Source organism: Rutidosis leptorrhynchoides, chromosome 6 (assembly GCF_046630445.1).
Source record: "Rutidosis leptorrhynchoides isolate AG116_Rl617_1_P2 chromosome 6, CSIRO_AGI_Rlap_v1, whole genome shotgun sequence".
Lineage (NCBI taxonomy): Eukaryota > Viridiplantae > Streptophyta > Magnoliopsida > Asterales > Asteraceae > Rutidosis > Rutidosis leptorrhynchoides.
In genome coordinates this window covers 8,282,260-8,297,950 of record NC_092338.1, presented here as the reverse complement: position 1 = coordinate 8,297,950, position 15,691 = coordinate 8,282,260, and the positions used below count along the sequence as shown (strand labels likewise).

General features: G+C 32.7%; 1 protein-coding gene across 1 annotated transcript; it reads right to left on the bottom strand.

Moving 5' to 3' along the window:
* Positions 1–9,949: 9,949 nt before the first annotated feature.
* LOC139851633 (cellulose synthase-like protein H1) lies at positions 9,950–14,985 on the bottom strand. The gene is made up of 8 exons (XM_071840726.1): positions 14,652–14,985; positions 14,178–14,508; positions 13,379–13,504; positions 12,687–12,803; positions 11,981–12,190; positions 11,775–11,886; positions 11,504–11,685; positions 9,950–11,047 (listed from the first exon to the last, which is right to left on the bottom strand). The coding sequence occupies exons 1-8, from the start codon at positions 14,927–14,929 to the stop codon at positions 10,127–10,129; spliced, it is 2,277 nt and encodes a 758-aa protein (XP_071696827.1). The 5' UTR covers positions 14,930–14,985; the 3' UTR covers positions 9,950–10,126.
* Between the last annotated feature and the right edge of the window lie 706 nt (positions 14,986–15,691).

The window sequence follows — 15,691 nt, the reverse complement described above, 5'->3', positions numbered from 1 at the left end:
GATGAAAGAACTGCAAGCCAATTACAAGAACTTTTAGAGCGTGGTTTCATTCGACTAAGCACATCACCGTGGGGAGCTCCTGTTTTGTTTGTCAAGAAGAAAGATGGTACATTCAGGTTGTGTATCGACTACCGAGAGTTGAACAAACTTACCATCAAGAACCGCTACCCACTACCGAGAATCGACGACTTATTTGATCAACTACAAGGCTCGTCTGTTTATTCAAAGATTGACTTACGTTCCGGGTATCATCAAATGCGGGTGAAAGAAGATGATATTCCAAAGACTGCTTTCAGAACACGTTACGGTCATTACGAGTTTATGGTCATGCCGTTTGGTTTAACTAATGCACCAGCTGTGTTCATGGACCTTATGAACTGAGTGTGTGGACCATACCTTGACAAGTTTTTCATTGTTTTCATTGATGACATACTTATTTACTCAAAGAATGACCAAGAACACGGTGAACATTTGAGAAAGGTGTTAGAAGTATTGAGGAAGGAAAAATTGTACGCTAAGTTTTCAAAGTATGCATTTTGGTTGGAAGAAGTTCAATTCCTCGGTCACATAGTGAACAAAGAAGGTATTAAGGTGGATCCGGCAAAGATAGAAACTGTTGAAAAGTGGGAAACCCCAAAAACTCCGAAACACATACGCCAGTTTTTAGGACTAGCTGGTTACTACAGAAGGTTCATCCAAGATTTTTCCAGAATAGCAAAACCCTTGACTGCATTAACGCATAAAGGGAAGAAATTTGAATGGAATGATGAACAAGAGAAAGCGTTTCAGTTATTGAAGAAAAAGCTAACTACGGCACCTATATTGTCATTGCCTGAAGGGAATGATAATTTTGTGATTTATTGTGACGCATCAAAGCAAGGTCTCGGTTGTTTATTAATGCAACGAACGAAGGTGATTGCTTATGCGTCTAGACAATTTAAGATTCACAAACAAAATTATACGACGCATGATTTGGAATTAGGATCGGTTATTTTTGCATTAAAGACTTGGAGGCACTACTTATATGGGGTCAAAAGTATTATATATACCGACCACAAAAGTCTTCAACACATATTTAATCAGAAACAACTGAATATGAGGCAGCGTAGGTGGATTGAATTGTTGAATGATTACGACTTTGAGATTCGTTACCACCCGGGGAAGGCAAATGTGGTAGCCGATGCCTTGAGCAGGAAGGACAGAGAACCCATTCGAGTAAAATCTATGAATATAATGATTCATAATAACCTTACTACTCAAATAAAGGAGGCGCAACAAGGAGTTTTAAAAGAGAGAAATTTAAAGGATGAAATACCCAAAGGATCGGAGAAGCATCTTAATATTCAGGAAGACGGAACCCGGTATAGGGCTGAAAGGATTTGGGTACCAAAATTTGGAGATATGAGAGAAATGGTACTTAGAGAAGCTCATAAAACCAGATACTCAATACATCCTGGAACGGGGAAGATGTACAAGGATCTCAAGAAACATTTTTGGTGGCCGGGTATGAAAGCCGATGTTGCTAAATACGTAGGAGAATGTTTGACGTGTTCTAAGGTCAAAGCTGAGCATCAGAAACCATCAGGTCTACTTCAACAACCCGAAATCCCAGAATGGAAATGGGAAAACATTACCATGGATTTCATCACTAAATTGCCAAGGACTGCAAGTGGTTTTGATACTATTTGGGTAATAGTTGATCGTCTCACCAAATCAGCACACTTCCTGCCAATAAGAGAAGATGACAAGATGGAGAAGTTAGCACGATTGTATTTGAAGGAAGTCGTCTCCAGACATGGAATACTAATCTCTATTATCTCTGATAGGGATGGCAGATTTATTTCAAGATTCTGGCAGACATTACAGCAAGCATTAGGAACTCGTCTAGACATGAGTACTGCCTATCATCCACAAACTGATGGACAGAGCGAAAGGACGATACAAACGCTTGAAGACATGCTACGAGCATGTGTTATTGATTTCGGAAACAGTTGGGATCGACATCTACCGTTAGCAGAATTTTCCTACAACAACAGCTACCATTCAAGCATTGAGATGGCGCCGTTTGAAGCACTTTATGGTAGAAAGTGCAGGTCTCCGATTTGTTGGAGTGAAGTGGGGGATAGACAGATTACGGGTCCGGAGATTATACAAGAAACTACCGAGAAGATCATCCAAATTCAACAACGGTTGAAAACCGTCCAAAGTCGACAAAAGAGCTACGCTGACATTAAAAGAAAAGATATAGAATTTGAAATTGGAGAGATGGTCATGCTTAAAGTTGCACCTTGGAAAGGCGTTGTTCGATTTGGTAAACGAGGGAAATTAAATCCAAGGTATATTGGACCATTCAAGATTATTGATCGTGTCGGACCAGTAGCTTACCGACTTGAGTTACCTCAACAACTCGCAGCTGTACATAACACTTTCCACGTCTCGAATTTGAAGAAATGTTTTGCTAAAGAAGATCTCACTATTCCGTTAGATGAAATCCAAATCAACGAAAAACTTCAATTCATCGAAGAACCCGTCGAAATAATGGATTGTGAGGTTAAAAGACTTAAGCAAAACAAGATACCAATTGTTAAGGTTTGATGGAATGCTCGTAGAGGACCCGAGTTCACCTGGGAGCGTGAAGATTAGATGAAGAAGAAATACCCGCATCTATTTCCAGAAGATTCGTCAACACCTTCAACAGCTTAAAATTTCGGGACGAAATTTATTTAACGGGTAGGTACTGTAGTGACCCGAATTTTTCCATGTTTATACATATTAATTGAGATTGATATTTACATGATTAAATGTTTACAACATGTTAAGCAATCAAACCTGTTAAGACTTGATTAATTGAAATATGTTTCATATAGACAATTGACCACCTAATGATTTTTATAGTTAACATGATGACATATATATGGATATATATATAGTTAACATGATACTATGATAAGTAAACATATCATTAAGTATATTAACAATGAACTACATATGTAAAAATAAGACTACTAACTTAATGATTTTTAAACGAGACATATATGTAACGATTATCGTTGTAAAGACATTTAATGTATATATATCATATTAAGAGATATTCATACATGATAATATCATGATAATATAATAATTTAAAATCTCATTTGATATTATAAACATTGGGTTAACAACATTTAACAAGATCGTTAACCTAAAGGTTTCAAAACAACACTTACATGTAACGACTAACGATGACTTAACGACTCAGTTAAAATGTATATACATGTAGTGTTTTAATATGTATTTATACACTTTTGAAAGACTTCAATACACTTATCAAAATACTTCTACTTAACAAAAATTCTTACAATTACATCCTCGTTCAGTTTCAACAACAATTCTACTCGTATGCACCCGTATTCGTACTCGTACAATACACAGCTTTTAGATGTATGTACTATTGGTATATACACTCCAATGATCAGCTCTTAGCAGCCCATGTGAGTCACCTAACACATGTGGGAACCATCATTTGGCAACTAGCATGAAATATCTCATAAAATTACAAAAATATGAGTAATCATTCATGACTTATTTACATGAAAACAAAATTACATATCCTTTATATCTAATCCATACACCAACGACCAAAAACACCTACAAACACTTTCATTCTTCAATTTTATTCATCTAATTGATCTCCCTTAAGTTCTATCTTCAAGTTCTAAGTGTTCTTCATATATTCTACAAGTTCTAGTTACATAAAATCAAGAATACTTTCAAGTTTGCTATCTCACTTCCAATCTTGTAAGGTGATCATCCAACCTCAAGAAATCTTTGTTTCTTACAGTAGGTTATCATTCTAATACAAGTTAATAATCATATTCAAACTTTGGTTCAATTTCTATAACTATAACAATCTTATTTCAAGTGATGATCTTACTTTAACTTGTTTTCGTGTCATGATTCTGCTTCAAGAACTTCGAGCCATCCAAGGATCCGTTGAAGCTAGATCCATTTTTCTCTTTTCCAGTAGGTTTATCCAAGGAACTTAAGGTAGTAACGATGTTCATAACATCATTCGATTCATACATATAAATCTATCTTATTCGAAGGTTTAAACTTGTAATCACTAGAACATAGTTTAGTTAATTCTAAACTTGTTCGCAAACAAAAGTTAATCCTTCTAACTTGACTTTTAAAATCAACTAAACACATGTTCTATATCTATATGATATGCTAACTTAATGATTTAAAACCTGGAAACACGAAAAACACCGTAAAACCGGATTTACGCCGTCGTAGTAACACCGCGGGCTGTTTTGGGTTAGTTAATTAAAAACTATGATAAACTTTGATTTAAAAGTTGTTATTCTGAGAAAATGATTTTTATTATGAACATGAAACTATATCTAAAAATTATGGTTAAACTCAAAGTGGAAGTATGTTTTCTAAAATGGTCATCTAGACGTCGTTCTTCCGACTGAAATGACTACCTTTACAAAAACGACTTGTAACTTATTTTTCCGACTATAAACCTATACTTTTTCTATTTAGATTCATAAAATAGAGTTCAATATGAAACCATAGCAATTTGATTCACTCAAAACGGATTTAAAATGAAGAAGTTATGGGTAAAACAAGATTGGATAATTTTTCTCATTTTAGCTACGTAAAAATTGGTAACAAATCTATTCCAACCATAACTTAATCAACTTGTATTGTATATTATGTAATCTTGAGATACCATAGACACGTATACAATGTTTCGACCTATCATGTCGACACATCTATATATATTTCGGAACAACCATAGACACTCTATATGTGAATGTTGGAGTTAGCTATACAGGGTTGAGGTTGATTCCAAAATATATATATAGTTTGAGTTGTGATCAATACTGAGATACGTATACACTGGGTCGTGGATTAATTCAAGATAATATTTATCGATTTATTTCTGTACATCTAACTGTGGACAACTAGTTGTAGGTTACTAACGAGGACAGCTGACTTAATAAACTTAAAACATCAAAATATATTAAAAGTGTTGTAAATATATTTTGAACATACTTTGATATATATGTATATATTGTTATAGGTTCGTGAATCAACCAGTGGCCAAGTCTTACTTCCCGACGAAGTAAAAATCTGTGAAAGTGAGTTATAGTCCCACTTTTAAAATCTAATATTTTTGGGATGAGAATACATGCAGGTTTTATAAATGATTTACAAAATAGAAACAAGTACGTGAAACTACATTCTATGGTTGAATTATCGAAATCGAATATGCCCCTTTTTATTAAGTCTGGTAATCTAAGAATTAGGGAACAGACACCCTAATTGACGCGAATCCTAAAGATAGATCTATCGGGCCCAACAAGCCCCATCCAAAGTACCGGATGCTTTAGTACTTCGAAATTTATATCATATCCGAAGGGTGTCCCGGAATGATAGGGATATTCTTATATATGCATCTTGTTAATGTCGGTTACCAGGTGTTCACCATATGAATGACTTTTATCTCTATGTATGGGATGTGTATTGAAATATGAAATCTTGTGGTCTATTATTATGATTTGATATATATAGGTTAAACCTATAACTCACCAACATTTTTGTTGACGTTTTAAGCATGTTTATTCTCAGGTGATTATTAAGAGCTTCCGCTGTCGCATACTTAAATAAGGACGAGATTTGGAGTCCATGTTTGTATGATATTGTGTAAAAACTGCATTCAAGAAACTTATTTTGTTGTAACATATTTGTATTGTAAACCATTATGTAATGGTCGTGTGTAAACATGATATTTTAGATTATCATTATTTGATAATCTACGTAAAGCTTTTTAAACCTTTATTTATGAAATAAAGGTTATGGTTTGTTTTAAAATGAATGCAGTCTTTGAAAAACGTCTCATATAGAGGTCAAAACCTCGCAACGAAATCAATTAATATGGAACATTTTTAATCAATAAGAACGGGACATTTCAAAGTTGACTTTTGTTGACTTTTGCATATCGATCTCGAGCATTAGGATTGTGATACACTACGACTTGACCTAAATTGTTAGACAGATAATGACCAACATATAAATATATATACTTAATATAGGTTCGTGAATCCGAGGCCAACCCTGCACTTGTTCAGTGCCGTCATTTACATAATTGCTACGAAATACAGTATTGTGAGTTTCATTACTCCCTTTTTATATATTTTTGGGATGAGAATACATGCGCTGCTTTTATAAATATTTTACAAAATATACACAAGTACATAAAAAATATTCTACGATTGAATTGGTGTTTATTATAATTGCCACCAAGATATGAGTACACCGGATATCACCCCTTTTTGCTGGTAACCTAAGAATTAGTGTTTATTATAATTGCCACTAATTGACGCGAATCCTAAAGATAGATCTATGGGCCTTGACAAGCCCCAGTCAGAGAATTTGAACTGCTTTAGTACTTCGACTTTTAGTATACAACCGCCATCTTTAAAAGTTATGACCTGTTGTAAGGTGTATACAACCGTCATTTTTAAAAGGGATGGCCTATTTGTATGCTGTGAGCATACTAAGTGCAAATCACTTGTATGCGGGGGATATTCTATATGCGTTTGTTAATGTCAGTTACCATGTGTTGAATTTCGATAGAATGATTTTTACACTTGCGAGTGTATGGTTACTGAAAAATGAAATCTTGTGGTCTATTAAAATTATGGAAATGAATGATTATGTTAAACTAATAAACTCACCAACCTTTTGGTTGACACTTGTAAGCATGTTTATTCTCAGGTATTAAAGAAATCTTTCGCTGTGCATTTGCTCATTTTAGAGATATTACGTGGAGTCATTCATGACATATTTCAAAAGACGTTGCATTCGAGTCGATCGAGTTCAAAAAGATTGTTATTAAGTAAATGACAGATTAAGTCATTTATAGTTTGGATATATTGGAAAATGGTATGCATATTGTCAACTATCGTTGTAATGAAAGTTGTCTTTTAAAAACGAATGCAATGTTCGTGAAATGTATCATATAGAGGTCAGAACCTCGCAATGTAATCAACTATTGTGAATCGTTTATAATCGATATGAACGGGTCCTTTCAGTTCTATGGTTGTATTCTTGTTCCAGCTTTTCTTCTTTCGATAAATTTCTTAAAAAAACATTTTATACATTAATGATGTTTGGATAAAACTAGAATTGATAATTATAATGTTTGATAACGCTATAATCTAATAATCAGTTTTGTTAGTTTTAGTAAATCAAATTCATTGATAAACAAATAATTAAGAAAAAAAAATGCGAGAAAATTAAGAATCGGATAATCTAATAATACGTATTCCTGCAGTAAAGATGACCTGCATTTTTATTTTCACGTATTAAGTTTCTCAAATCGCAGGGAGTTTCCAACCTTTATGGTACTGTCTACATCAATGCGATTATCAATGCGATTTTGGAAGGTCTCTAGGGGTTTTACCAACCTTCGCTATTTCTGCCAACATCGTCGGGAATTGGGTTTCCTGCTAACAAGGTTGGAGAACTCGGATATCGAGGAGATCTCGTTTGGACATTTTTGAGGAGATCTCGGCATCTCGGAAATTTCTCGGGGAGATCTCGGACGTTGACTTATGTTGACTTTTCCGTTTTTTAATATAAATATAAATATATCTATAAATATTTGTATATTTATATATACTTTTACGAGTTTTTACAAAAAAATCAAATAAATGAGTGAGAAAACCCGAGAAATTATTAGATTTTATGAGAAAATCCAAGAAATGACCGAGAAAATCTGATAAATTGTGGCTTTTATCAAGTTTGACCTCGTTGACTGAGAAGTCTCGGGAGAAGGACATCTCGCCTCGGCTGCCTTCATAAAACGAGATCTTGAAGAGAAATAAGGAGATTTACAACATTGCTTGCTAACGCGTGTGTGGGTGGCAAATGAGGGCATTTGATGTCGATATCGTCGTTTCAAAAAAAAAAAAAAAAAAAAAAATCTAAAACGTAATAACAAATAATCATGTTTTAATCGCTAAGCCAAGCACTCTCTAAACGTTTAATGATAAGCTTTCTTTTTTATTAAGAAATTCGTAAAATAGACATTTTATATACGTCATCTATTTTTAAAAAGTCAAAAATGATAATTATTATGAGACGAAAGGAGTATTTCATTTAATGGTAAAGATGACAAATTATTTTCATAAATTAGTTTCTAAAAAGACTCCGGGGTTGTTACATTTTTTTTTCTGAGTTTGCCTCTGTTTTCATTTGTCTCTTATTCTAAAGATGTGTCTGATTCTATTTCTTTTGCAAACAGATCAATTTTCAAATTAAAAAGCAGATTAAGAGATAAATAAACAAAAATCTAGTTATTGAATTAAAAGGTGTACAGAAACACTTTATTAAGACCGGATTCCGAATCATTCAACCTTAACGACACCACTCTACCTTCTCTTTTCACAGTTGCGGCGTCTATCTCTACTACCCGTCGCCATCGAACATGTGCAAATTCTGTAAAGGAATGCTTTTGAGAGACTTATTATTATTATTATTATTATTATTATTATTATTATTATTATTATTATTATTATTATTATTATTATTATTATTATTATTATTATTATTATTATTATTATTATTATTTAGTGATTTCATAAGAAAGATGTTCATCCTGATACTATAGCCTTCAAGTTCAGCATTGGTTATAAATGGTTACTTCAATCATTGAACTTTAATGGATCAGTTAAGGTTTTTTCTTTTTCACCTATAAATTTTCTTTTTTTTTCGAAAGGCAAGAATTTTATTATAATTAAAAGGAAGTAAATACAACTAGCAAGTAGCTAGCAATACAACGAATTCACGAGCAAGAGACACCCCCGAATGCTAAAAACGATCTAACCAAACCCACGGCATACCTATAAATTTTCTTTTGTTCGATCAATTACAGATATACTGTTTTCTGCTCACAATTAAATTATTAGACTCTTGTTATTTTGGATTTAGTAATAGTAAATGCAAATTATACGTATACGTTTTTTCTATGAAATATATTTTTAAGAGATATCATGAAACTATTGTAGTTTTTGAATTGGTTCTCTAGTTATTGCTTATGCAAATTCCTGTTTCATATTGATTAGTACTTAATTTTCAATCTAATTTGTGTAAACTGCATTCTTGTTTGAATCTTTCAAAGAGGAATATTGTGTCTTATGTACGTGAAAAACTGCCTATGAAGAGAATAAAAGCCTTTGGGGTTCAAGATATTATGATGTCTTTCCGTTTGAGACACCTGTCACTTCCCCCGTTGATGTTAGTGATGGAAATTCATCTTATTAGACTCCGTTTTTGGACAGAAGGATAGCTTCAGTAACAAAAATTTGAATGATGATTCAGATTTGTTTCAAGGTGACCTGTTTTCAAATGTAGGTTTTGCAATTGAGATGTTGGATTCAGGTGTTAAAGCAGATGTTGGGTTATTGGGTCATGTTGAAAATTACTGCTAACGTTGCCATCTCTCAGCAGGCTGATCAGTTAGACTTGTTAGAAGATTTAAATGATGGATCTTTGCGCGATATCAAAACGATGCACCGACACATTGGTTTGAAAATACTAACTCGTAGAAAAGTGGTGTCGAAAACACTACTTCGGTGCAGGAGGACCATTTGTCCATTTTAAAAATATTTATATAATTACTTTTTGTTAAATACGACTACGCTATTTAGAATGATAATAACTTTTTTGAATATAGTGGTCAATGAGTTTTCTTATGCTTTTAAAAGTTCATTTTTTATTGTCACTGACCCATTTGATCTGTTTATATTTCTATCAAATTTTTCTTGAATTATGAGTGTCAAAAGTTAGATTATTACATCATGTTTTTTGATAATTAGTTTGTTTCTTTATATTTCTTTGTTGATAAATGTAACAGTACATACATTATTACCATATTAACATGAACTTGCTTTTGATGTTTTGCTCTACTAACATAGTACATTTGGTAATATTTTATCATCTTTCTATTTATGGTTTTTACGAAGCTACATACATTGCAACAAACCTAAGTTTTGCATTTCCCTCTTACAATGATTAACATCCATCTATTCGAAGTGTACACGAATACATCATATATCAATAAAACCATCTAAAACAATCGAGATGATCTTCTACATAGTTGAACGAAAAACAAAGCCAAACCGCCAGATTTCAAAATCGTCGACGATGGAATCCCATATTTTCCATTACCAAACAACCCTTTCAAATATTCCCAAAAGCATAATATCACCCAAACACTACAAAACATCTCTCCTATTCCCAATTCATGTACCCCTGTCCAATTCTCATGAAAGTCAACTTTCAATAATCTTGACATGTTGTTGACCAATGCAGTCAGGTTGACCAATAAAATAACTACACCTGGCACGATAATGGGTGACTTGTCAAAAGTGAACCTACCAGCATCTACATCATCATCATCACCGTCATATTTTTGTTCCTTTTGTGTTACTTCGAAAACTACCGTTGATAAGCCTATAAGTTTAAGCATAACAGTTACAAATCCAAATAACCATGCTGTCATGATATTTACTCTCCTCATTCTCTGAATATTCCACCACATTCGAAGCGATACACCTAAACGTCTAACTTCCCATAGCGTGTAAACATTGTAAATCACGAAAACAGTTACAAAAATGAGAAAAGTTGACTCATTGACTTTGGGCAAGAAATTTGAACAGGTTATGATACAATATGCTGGAAGAATTGCGTAGCATAACTCTGGAACCGAACGGGCTGCCCATAAACATATCCATAAGTATGCAAGGGCTTGTCGAAACCACATATTTCCATTCACGGTAAGAAATATCGGGTTCTTATTGGTGAACAAATTCTCAAAAAGCCCAGCAGCCCATCTTTTTTGTTGTATCAATGAAGAAGGGTATGTAGAAGGTGCGGAACCAAGAAATGCAAGCGGTTCAGTTGACGTAAAAACGGTTTTCCATCCTCTTCCATGGATGGCAAGTCCTGTGAGAATATCTTCTGTTGTTGATCCATATAGCCACCCAACCTAAGATTAGATTTAAAACAATGTATAACATTGGATTTTATCAAGTAGTGGAAACACAAAATATCACAAATGGTCTCTGTGGTTTGTATCAGAAATCACAGTGATCCTTGTATTTTTGGTCCTTGTATTATTTTCCGTCTGATCCCTATTATTTTCATTTGAATCACCGGTGGTCCCTCTAATTTGCATTTTTTCGTCAAGGAGGGTCCCTGTGGATTGTACCACAAGGACCATCGGTGATTCAAAATGCAAACTACATGGACCATCCTTGACGGGAAAAAAATACAGGGACCACCATGATTTCTGATACAAACCACATTGACCATTCGTGACACTATGTATAGTTAAAAATTAAAAACTAATCAAGTCGTGATGATGGTGTGATTAATCTAAAGCTACTTAATTTTATTTCAATGCTGCAAAATATTTTATAATCGTCATGAATTGATATTTTACCTTTTTACCCCAGTTGGTACCATACTCGTAGCTACAACCGGCAACACGAATAGCTGCCTCAATCAAATTAGAAGGACTCGGTCGATTTTCCATCTTTGCATTTGATAATATCTGAGAAGCTGATTCTCTCAATTCGGTTGATTGTCCGAAAATTTTAAGTAGATCTTCAGTACCTATATTTTCTATTCAACAGAAGAATATTATGATGAAGAGTCAGTTCAAAGTTAGACATGCATTGGCAAATTTGTTAAATTATTTTTCATTAACATACCAGTTTTTAGTGTATCGTTTGGAGACGAACCATATATAACCTTTCGCCTATGAAAACAATTTGTTCCTCCATAGAATGATCCTTGAAGTGCTTGTATTCCATTAGCCACATACTGTTATAATCACACACACCAAAAAGATTAGAATAAATATTAATATTAATATAATAAATTATATTAAGATTATTACAGTAAAAAATATACTCACATATATATCAGCAAGTTGATTTCCAAAAGGGTCATCCTTCAAAGCATCATAAAAAGCTTGAGGAAACTGGATAAAAGCACAATCTTTTTCATTTTCGAAACCGAACACCATACACATTGCATGAAGAAAAACTTGTGGATTGTTGACATACATATCACAGTCTACATTCATCATCAGAGGTGCATTTGTCATTAGCCCTGAGACTCTACACTGTTCATCATATATTAAACAATGTTAATACTACTTCTATTTTACTCTACTATATGTAACATAAATTTAACAAAATGATAACCAAAAGGGTTATTGGTCTAAAAATACAATGTTTTTTATATGTCCCATGATCCCCCATTGTCTAAAAAGAACATAACTATTAAACTTACGCAAAAATAAAAAGATATTGGTAATTTAAAGATTCTTTTCATATATGTTGATAATGATAAATTAATACAATTAAAATTAATTATGAAGTCAAGCTATCCTTGATAGTGACTTATTTTTTGGTAATCATTTTTTCTCACCCATTCAAAAAGTATCAAACTTTTGATAGAAAATGACAAATAAATGTCGTAATATATTATGAAAGGTAGTACGAGCTGGTTATAACTTATAACGATCCGGTAAAATTCTGTATTAACTAAACATGAATCAGAGCAAAGTTCGTTAACTTTTCTAGATGTTCAAATAAACGGAGATAAATTCAACTAACCAGAACATTCATAGCTCCAGCTTTGTAATGATGATGATGTTTGGGACTCTTTTGTCTTGAGATATATATTACATGCGGTATATCACTTGGAGTACCTTCTTTGTTCTCTGATATAACCTACAACAAAAATATCAAAGGTGATTTTTAGACACTAATTTGTTTTTGATTTGTCATTACTCATTAAAAGGATCGCCTTTTACACTACGCTTAGTACAAATCTGTACTGTTATCTTAAAGTCTAACTATTGTTTATTTCTTACTACTCTGATATTGTTTATTTTTTATTTTTCTTGAGGGCTAGTTTGTTAAAATGTACAATAACAAGCCCGCAAAATGTAATTCTGTGTTTTTATCCTAATATATGATCAAGAAATACATTAATTTTGATATTTTTATGATAAATGGAGAGAAGTTGTTCAAAATACCACCATTAGTTTTGTCAATTGAATTTTGAAATATATAGAAACAAAAAATAAAATAAAAATAAGGGTTTATTTTGTCATATTCATCAAGTTCTTATCTTGACACAGACACATACAAATGGATCCAAAATCAAAATTTTGGAACCACCGAATAATGATGGTGATATAGAAGTATATATCTCATTTAGGCGCGCATGTCATTAAAATGTTTGGACGACAATAAAAGTTGAAATAATTTGAAAACGGATGTGCGTGTGTGATTCAACTAACCTTGATGATAGATGGATGGTCTGAACGTTTCACATCAGAAAAAACAGCAAATTCCGAATTAGGATCACATTCGAATGGCTGACGACTTGCAACCTCAATCTTTTTGTAAAGATCCCCATATTCCTTCTGTAATCATACAAAATTAATAATAATAATAACACGTCAGAATTTGTATCTCGTCTCCAAATCTTCTTTGACGTAACAAATTTCGGCACCAAAATGAAACCTAATCCACACATGTACTTATATCACATTGGGACGTAACTTATATTATCATCACTAATTCACATTTCAAAAATCAATTTTAAGTTTTACATTAAAATCTTCCAAGAAAAAGAAAAGGAAAATAAAAAACAAGAGTCGCTACAACAATTTTTAATTTGCTCACATACTTTTTCCCACACTATTTAAAAGTGTGAATTTTAGTTCAATTTCTCAGTTATGAATTTGATTAAATTAATACTCCATAACAAATATTGTTAACTGTACAATATTACCCTACTTTCTTATATAAAATTGTAAGAAAAAAAAAGTTCAAATTTATTTAAACTTATCACACTTAAAAATGTTAAGTTAAATTAGTCACACTCCTTTGTGTGAAGAAATGAGTGGCACAAATTTACTTACACTTTAAACTTGATTAACCTTATATCCACGCTATTAAATGTTAATTTTTTTTGATAAAATTGTAAGTGTGAAGTATATTTCTTTGATAAAATAGTTAAAGTGTGAAAATAATTTGATGCAGTGAATGTTTTCTAGAACTACAATATGACGTTTAAAAATATTTTGAGTGTACCTTCATCTTTTTCCATTCTTGTTGAAACTCCAATGAATCATCTTCTAAAGGTGTGGAGTTAGGAGTGAAGTATCGAAATGGAGCTCTAACTTGAACATTAAACTTTTTGCAAAATGGGACCCAAAGTTTTGCAAATTTTGTCGTTTCAACAAGTGAATAAAATGTAATTGGAGAGCAGCCATCATCAGACAAATAAAGAGCTAACTTGTTAGCTGGATAATCCACTGCTAATAACGATAATACCGTGTTCATTGTTATAATAGCCGGTTCAAGTATGGGGTCTGCCGTTGTCACAAAGATATCGACTGCTGGAAACTCAGTCTCATTTACCCTGTATGTTTACTAATCTTTAGTACATAGGTGATAACATCTAAGGACACTAAAAAAAATGTAACTCCGTATATATTATAATAAAAAAAATGACATTTACTGACATATAAAATGTGCTAAATCAATAATAAAAATATAAGTTACCTCTGCAAGAGTCGTTCCGGGTAAGTTTTGGTGCTGCATTGATTCCATTTGAGACACATACAAAGAATCCAGTTAAAAGTGAACCACGACTCACACAAAAACGCGACAACCCAAGGAAGGTAATGGTCTTGGTCTTTGAAACAAACGATACGATAAACAAGGACAGAAACAAGAAGAGAAAGAATCACGAGCTCTACGGCTCGGGATGCCGTATTTTTATGGACTAATTTTTCTTGTAAAGGGAGATAACTTGAGTAGTCTTCATTGTTTGAAGACATGATGCACAAAATTCTAAAACTATATATATGTGTGTGTGTGCTTTAAATGTATGTCAAAGAATGTTGAAATGAGTTTACTTATATATAGAGGATTGTTTAAGAATCCAATAAAGTATCTATATGTGACCAAAATATACACGATAAATTCTACTAGTATTTTGCAAAACGTACCCAAAGGTTCTGGAAATTGTAATTGTTACGTTATTTTTCAATAGCGATAGTTTTATAAGTAGTGGTAAAATAAAACAATATGGATAAAGACGTTGATATTGCCTTTTTGTGTACTATATACATTTAATTTAATTTATTTAATATATATTGCAATTACGTATATATGTTTGTTAGCTATAAATTTGTATGTATACGGCTTTTTCAGGTAGTGATAGAATCAATAGGCAAAATTATAATTGGCATTTGAAGGTTTTTTTTTTTTTAAAAGATCAACTTTATTAAACAAACATAATTACAAATGTTTAGGCTTAAAGCCTTGTACATACTGGAGGATTATGCCACTATATATTGAACTCTATACAAGTAAACTAGTAACAAGACATAGACTCGATAAATTAAGGTGACAAGTATAAGGGACTCGGTAGCAGGAAAACACCCTAACCCAATCACTTTTAACAAGAAGGAGACGTGACTTGAAAGACAAGCTGGGATGACAACTGGATACAGTGCTGATAAAACAGCGACAAAGTACCCCGGGACAACCCATTTTATCTCCCACTAGGCGCAAGATCAAGGGATCGGGTAAAAAAC